This window comes from Monopterus albus, unplaced genomic scaffold, assembly GCF_001952655.1.
Source record: "Monopterus albus unplaced genomic scaffold, M_albus_1.0 scaffold792.1, whole genome shotgun sequence".
NCBI classification, from domain to species: Eukaryota; Metazoa; Chordata; class Actinopteri; order Synbranchiformes; family Synbranchidae; genus Monopterus; species Monopterus albus.
Genome location: NW_018128672.1, coordinates 9,328 through 17,081, shown reverse-complemented (window position 1 = coordinate 17,081; position 7,754 = coordinate 9,328). Strand labels below are relative to the sequence as shown.

At 39.7% G+C, this 7,754-nt stretch overlaps 1 protein-coding gene across 6 annotated transcripts; it reads right to left on the bottom strand.

Annotated features, from left to right (window-relative positions):
* Window positions 1–325: 325 nt before the first annotated feature.
* LOC109953572 (olfactory receptor 10J4-like) lies at window positions 326–7,262 on the bottom strand. Of its 6 annotated transcripts, none has more exons than XM_020589047.1 (5): window positions 6,218–6,334; window positions 5,946–6,035; window positions 3,083–3,270; window positions 2,317–2,979; window positions 326–1,514 (listed from the first exon to the last, which is right to left on the bottom strand). In XM_020589047.1, the coding sequence occupies exons 2-5, from the start codon at window positions 5,986–5,988 to the stop codon at window positions 1,350–1,352; spliced, it is 1,059 nt and encodes a 352-aa protein (XP_020444703.1). In that variant the 5' UTR covers window positions 5,989–6,035; window positions 6,218–6,334; the 3' UTR covers window positions 326–1,349. The 6 variants fall into 6 exon arrangements, 5 of the variants coding, with proteins under 5 accessions (XP_020444703.1, XP_020444704.1, XP_020444700.1 ...); XM_020589048.1 differs by having other exon boundaries at window positions 2,650–2,979; XR_002273934.1 differs by having other exon boundaries at window positions 1,485–1,514; window positions 1,680–2,979.
* Window positions 7,263–7,754: the final 492 nt, after the last annotated feature.

Here is a 7,754-nt window from a genome sequence, read left to right as displayed (position 1 = left end):
AAGTGTAGATAGATGACTTGGTAAAGGTTAAGGTAATGTTAGGTGCAGGAAAGCAGAGGTTATGTCCAAGGTTAGGGTGATTCTCCAGGAAGGGAATGCAAGTCACTTCAATTCAGTTCTATTCAATTTTATTTGTATAGTGCCAAATCACAACAAAAGTCATCTCACGACACTTTGCAAAGTAAGGAGGTAAGTAAGTTAATGTAATGTGCCCTGAAGTTATGGAAAGACAACGTGTGTGTCTGATCTGGTATTACTCTTGTAGTGGTGAAAGACAACGTGTGTGTGTGTGTGTGTCTTATCTGGTATTACTCTTGGTGTGGGGACATAAATCTCTTCACACAGTCACATTGTGGAGACTCATCGTCCTCCAGTGTTGCGTAGTTGCCCTTGCAACTCTCCTGCATAGTCAGTAGATAAACTCTTTCCAAAAAGTCACCAGATTTTTTTGCTAGTCACTGATTTCCCAAAATACAGTGCAGCCCGAGGGTCATCATAAAACATGAGTGATAATCACACATCCAATAAATTACAATCATGCTATTAATCACAATTAAATATATATATGGTACATACCCTGTGGTATGATTGAAATTCTATCAAGTGTAATGTTAACTGAAAGATGCTTTTTCTGTTTTATACTGGTTAAACTATTGTCAGATAAGTTTTGAGACCATTGAGTTTACAATATTTATCTGAGTACAACAGTTGGGATGTAGAGCATAGTGTTCAACATGCAGGGACATCATGTTATGTCTACTTATTTTATAAAGAGGGAGTTCTCATGCTGTACTTTGGTCTTTGCCTGTGGAGACCTCTGCTTTCTGTATGCACTGTCTTGTTGCAGGGGCTTATAATTAAATGTCACAAAGACTGATCTTGTGTTCTTCACTTCATTTCTAAATTTCCATAAGAATGGCCAATAATGCTATAAAGTTGCTAGTGAAACAGTGGTTGAACAAAGTGGTGAAGCATAAACGCTGAAAGCTAGCTTATGAAACAGTACTTGCTTGAAGAAATTAGGGTGAGTAAAACATGAATTTCAGCAGACTGAATTTTGATCATGTACTTGAATGCATCTCATGATACTGTTAATGAAGCTCAGTGTGTTGTTTAATACCAACTGATGGCCAGAACTGACTATAGCAGAAAAAAAGATTAACGTCTGTGTCTGTGGTCACAAAAATCACAAAACATTGCTGCACACGTCCATATGTGCTTTGTGCCTGAAGTTTAGACACAAGCTTAGCACTGTAATCTATTTCAGGAGATTGAACCCTAAATTGCCTGAATGTTAGGTTTTCTTTTTTCTTGTGTCCAGAAAACAGAGAGGCGGGTTTCCTTCCCAGTCAGGATGCTATGTTGACGACCTTCATGGCTGAAACAGTAGCAGGCCTGAACCTCATCAAAGTCCTTCTCATGGACTCTTGCAGCTCCTTGTTCCTCAGACTGTAGATTACTGGGTTCAGGAAAGGACTCAGAGCGGCGTACATCAGAGCTACAATGATACGAACCTAGAACACACACAGACACAAATCTTATTTTATGAACAGTTAATCCCTGACTGTTGAGACTGAACAATCTTCCTTAGCAAAATAAAAGTGAAACTACCACAGTTTACTACACTTTGGAAGCCTTCTGCCTTAATGTAATTTGTATGTAAGTATGTGCACAATTACCTGTGAACGATGGCTCCCCCTTCTCTCCCCCACCCTACTGTTGACCCCATAGCAGGACGTGTTTTAAACTGTTTTCAATTGCATTTTTAAATTTTTCTATCATGTATTTTATACTACCTACTATACACTGGACGTCTCTGGGCCGGAGACAACTCCTGTGTGTGTAAACGCACATGGCCAGTAAAGTTTGGGTTGAATTAGTTTTGTGTATTTTGTCTTCTTTTATCTATAGGACACACAGAGATGAATCATCTTATCTAGCACTTTTCCCTACTCAGAATGAAAAAGTAGATCAGTCTGTTGTTCAACATGTTTCCACATCTCTCAACCACACCTCGTGGCCTTCACCAGTGGATGCATTTGCTCATGGAGGTGGTTGACCTATAATGTGACCGGCAGTTGTTTCAGAAAGTATTCATGCTCATTCAGTTGCTGCTCAATTTTTTTGTGTTATAAATTTAAAAATTTTAAAAACTGAAATTTGAAATTGATAATAGATGCTTCCAGTTTGACAGAGCTTGAAAAGATCTGCCGGCATAAGAAAAATCACATTAAATGTCCATTTCTGTGGACATACATGAGACATACATAAACAAAAGCAGGTAAATATTAAAGTCAGATTATCTGGGGCTTGTACCTCTAGTGTAAAGTTTCCCACCCTGTAGGAAATGTAAACAAAGGAGATTGAGCTGAAAGAGATGGACACCACAGTCAGGTGGGCAGCGCATGTGCTGAAGGCCTTCAGCCTCTGACCAACACCCATCTTTGATATGGAAATGCCAATCAGGACATAGGAGGTCAGGATGAGGACGCCTGGGATCAGTAGAGACAATGTGGCAAAGAAAAGGGCCACAATGTTATCCACTGAGGTGTCAGCACAGGCCAGACGCCTTACAGATGACAAATCACACCAGCCATGCTTGACCACATTCAGACCACAATAAGGTCGTAGAAAGGCAAAGATGGTCACCGGCAGTGGGTACAGGGTGCTGAAGCCCCAGGCTCCTGCAATAAGCAACAGCTGGACACGTCGGGTCATGATGGAGGTGTAGTGTAGAGGGTGGCAGATGGCCACGTAGCGGTCATATGCCATGACAGTCAGGATGGCACGGCTGGTAACACCTAGCTGAATGAAAAAATGCAGCTGAAGGAAGCAGCCTGGAACTGAGATGACTGACACATCTGAGAGGAAGCCAGCCAGCATTTTGGGGATGGTGGTGGTGGTAAAAAGCATGTCCACAAAGGAGAAGTTGGCGAGGAAGAAATACATGGGAGAGTGGAGCTTTGGATCAGTCAGTGTCTGATGGGAAAAAACATTGACAATGATTACCAAACTAATAAATTAATCTCACTCAGACTGAGACAATAAAGTTTAAATACAGACACACAGCTTTGTTTCATACCACAAAGATGATCATGCTGTTTCCTCCCAGGATGATGACGTAACCCAGCAGCAGGATGACAAATGGGATCATCTGTCTGTCACCGAGGCTGGAGAGGCCCTGGATGATGAAGAAGGTGACACCATCAGGCTCCCTGGTGCCGTTAACAGAGCTGGATCTGTGACTGGTTGACAAGGGTGTGTCTGAATCTGGAGACACAAGTAGAGAGGTGTCAGTGTTGAATCACAGTCAGGACATCAGGAGGCCGAGTGCACTTCAACGATCATGGTCATGGTCAAACGCTCCTTCAACTCAAAGAAATGTTTTGCTTAAAATTCACTGTTGCCCTGTTTCTCCTTGTCTGAATGATGCATGTGCTGACGTCTACACTGCAGGCAAAGTTTCTCAAAGCTCAAATTAAATCTTGAAAATGTGCATGTACAAGCATATGTGGCATTAGAAATATTCCGGGAGCTAAACCCAGTCAAATATGCAACTTATAGAAGTGTTTATAAATTTCAGCAAACATACACTGAGATGAGCATTTCAACTTTAAAAATGCACAGTAATCGTAAAAATCATAAAAGAGCCCTCTCCTCCCGGCCACTGTTTATTTGCCTTGCTTTCCTCTGGGAGGCAGGATAGGAGCATAAAAAGCAGAACAAAAACACTTGCAAACAACTTCTTTCCCTGGGCCATTAGAACCTTGAACTCTTCTAACCTATAAACTGACTGAGGTTTACTTTCAGCTTTCTTAAATTTCATTGTACTGGAACAATGCCAATTAAAGCTTCTGCTTCTCTGCTTCTGAATTACATAAAGATCCAATATGACCCTGTTTGTCTTTTTGTGCTTAAATAATTAATTGAAACATTGATCATCAATGTGCAGAAAAACATATTTTCAAGCAAATAGTTTTTATGACTCCACTTTAGTTTTTGTTGTGTCTGTTGGTTGAATAAAAAAAAAGACATGGCCTCAGACCCTGGACAGTTGCACTACTTACTACTGTGTCACTGTATTTCAACATTTCATAAATTAATAAAAAATAATAAGTTAGACAAAACTAAAAAAAATAGTCAGACACAAATGTATTATGTAAAAAAAATTCTAGGTGGGGTTGCAAAGCAACATCTATGCTCACTCTTGTTACTTGGATTGATAGCTCTGGCAGTGGCAAAGAACAGAATATACATTACACATTCTTACTAGTATGGAAACATCAGATAACATTAACATTAGAGGACCAAAGCTACCAGAACAGGGATTAGAAAAAAGAATCATTCATTGCAAAGACAGCTCAAAAGCAGAACAATCATGACCATACTGAATGATAAATGCAGTATGAGGAACTGAAGTAAAATTAGCACAAAATCTGAAGGAGTAAATATTTGATTCACTTTCAGGTCAAATACAAAGCTCACACACCATGAAACCAGTGCAGCACAGAGTCAGCAACACACAATGAAAAGCACAGAAACACTCACAGACCTCTGGGGCTTTCAAGCGAGAGTCTGAATCTGGAGACACAAGTAGAGAGGTGTCAGTGTTGAATCACAGTCAGGACATCAGGAGGCTGAGTGTACTTCAACGATCATGGTCATGGTCAAACGCTCCTTCAACTCAAAGAAATGTTTTGCTTAAAATTCACTGTTGCCCTGTTTCTCCTTGTCTGAATGATGCATGTGCTGACGTCTACACTGCAGGCAAAGTTTCTCAAAGCTCAAATTAAATCTTGAAAATGTGCATGTACAAGCATATGTGGCATTAGAAATATTCCGGGAGCTAAACCCAGTCAAATATGCAACTTATAGAAGTGTTTATAAATTTCAGCAAACATACACTGAGATGAGCATTTCAACTTTAAAAATGCACAGTAATCGTAAAAATCATAAAAGAGCCCTCTCCTCCCGGCCACTGTTTATTTGCCTTGCTTTCCTCTGGGAGGCAGGATAGGAGCATAAAAAGCAGAACAAAAACACTTGCAAACAACTTCTTTCCCTGGGCCATTAGAACCTTGAACTCTTCTAACCTATAAACTGACTGGGGTTTCCTTTAAGTTATTGCATTACATTTTGTTGGTGTGTGATTTGCATGCAATCATTTTTATCAATTTAACTTGCACTGTTTTTACAATTACAGCTTTCTTAAATTTCATTGTACTGGAACAATGCCAATTAAAGCTTCTGCTTCTCTGCTTCTGAATTACATAAAGATCCAATATGACCCTGTTTGTCTTTTTGTGCTTAAATAATTAATTGAAACATTGATCATCAATGTGCAGAAAAACATATTTTCAAGCAAATAGTTTTTATGACTCCACTTTAGTTTTTGTTGTGTCTGTTGGTTGAATAAAAAAAAAGACATGGCCTCAGACCCTGGACAGTTGCACTACTTACTACTGTGTCACTGTATTTCAACATTTCATAAATTAATAAAAAATAATAAGTTAGACAAAACTAAAAAAAATAGTCAGACACAAATGTATTATGTAAAAAAAATTCTAGGTGGGGTTGCAAAGCAACATCTATGCTCACTCTTGTTACTTGGATTGATAGCTCTGGCAGTGGCAAAGAACAGAATATACATTACACATTCTTACTAGTATGGAAACATCAGATAACATTAACATTAGAGGACCAAAGCTACCAGAACAGGGATTAGAAAAAATAATCATTCATTGCAAAAACAGCTCAAAAGCAGAACAATCATGACCATACTGAATGATAAATGCAGTATGAGGAACTGAAGTAAAATTAGCACAAAATCTGAAGGAGTAAATATTTGATTCACTTTCAGGTCAAATACAAAGCTCACACACCATGAAACCAGTGCAGCACAGAGTCAGCAACACACAATGAAAAGCACAGAAACACTCACAGACCTCTGGGGCTTTCAAGTGACACCTGAAGCGGCCAAAGCTCCATTTCTCCTCAGCACAGACAAATGGATAGATGGCTGGATGGAGACAGATCTGCTGTCAACAGACAACAAGTGCAGACTAACTTCATCTGTTCACAAGCTCCATTTGATAGCACACAAGACACAGGTAATAAACAGTGATCAGGCTTTAAACATCTCAGCCCCTGCACAATAGAAAACAACTTGCAAACACCAGACCATGATCTATACAACATGTGAACATCATCATCTTACCTGAAGACGTGAATCAGACTCGGATCTGCTCAGTCAGGTTCAATCCGATAAAGGCAGGACTTCATCTTAGCTCCACACTCTGGCTTTTCAGCAACAACTGACCTTTATTCTGATTATAACTGAAGACGTGAATCAGACTCGGCTCTGCCCAGTCAGGTTCAGTCCTTTACATCAGATCCTTTGCATCAAAAATGTAAATTGGACATGGGATAGCAAAGGAACACCAGAGGGACCGACTTTTAGTTTTGTGATAATTAGCTTTAGATCTGTTTGTTCTTAAGGCACATAGGAGGAAGGCAGACTTAAACACTCACAGGAATAGCTGCAGAGCCAGGTACACTCATAGCTCAGAAAATGACACTTAAATTTTCACATTAACAACCCTATAATGAGAAAGGTACCAACAATCCAGCTCAGTAAATTATTTCTTTCTGACTGAAACAGTACAAATGGTTTGATTAAGACATTGTTTTGGTTGGGACAAATTGTTCTGTAAATCTCTTAGTACCAGCTGTTTACTTTAAACTTGGGTCTTATTACAATCACTCTGATGACATTGAGTCGCTTCCTGCTCCAAGACCCTTTCAATCTGTGAAGTTATCTTGTTTGCATTGAATAAGCCTGAGAACCAACCTGCTTCCAAGCAGGTTTGAGATTATGACATGACAACAAGGCCTGTGAGACTTTTGAACAACCAGCAAATTCAGGATAATATGAAATTGTCAAAAAAAATTATCTGCCTAATCCATTAATACACCTACGAAGAACACCCCCTAGGGTAACAACTATCTGCTTGAGGTGTTTGACATTTTGGTTCGTTCCCATAAACTCAGTGGACTGTTTGAGGGTTAAGACAGGTGTAGGCTCAAGGACAGACTTAGGTTTAGGATTGCGTTAGGAGATTTATGTCAGTGAGTGTCCTCACAGGTATAGAAAGGAAAATATAAATGTGCGTGTGCTTGCGTACCTACCCAACAGTGGTCCTCCCCATTGCTGCACGTTCACCAACAGTGGATCATTGAGCCGGCAGGGGGACACTGAGGATGTCCACTCTTGGTGACCCCTCCACCACAATAAGGTGGCGGTCCAAGGAGGGGATTCTTGTTCTACTTGTATCTAAATCTCTATGTTGAAATTGTTTTAATATTGTTGCTAATCTAGCCATTCGGAGGCCTGCAGGTGTTAAGTAATAAAGGTCAGACTCATCACTGCCACTGCAGGCTGGAGCAGGGATTTTAGCAATAATTTTGATTATGTATTTGTATAACATCTATAACAAATTCTTGCAATATAATCCAAAAAGTGAAGGCAAGAATCAGGACTGGCAGTGCAGGTATGGTAAGTAACACAGTAGGTACATAGTCAATAATGCTGGCAATTCACTAGTGGAGTAATGGTTGAACAAACTGGGGGAGAATAATTCCAAAAGTGAGCTAATGAAACAGTATTTACTTGAAAGAAATAGGGTGAATAATGGAGTTGGGCAAAACAGACTGGATCAGATTTTGATCATGTACTTGAATGTGCCACGTTATTG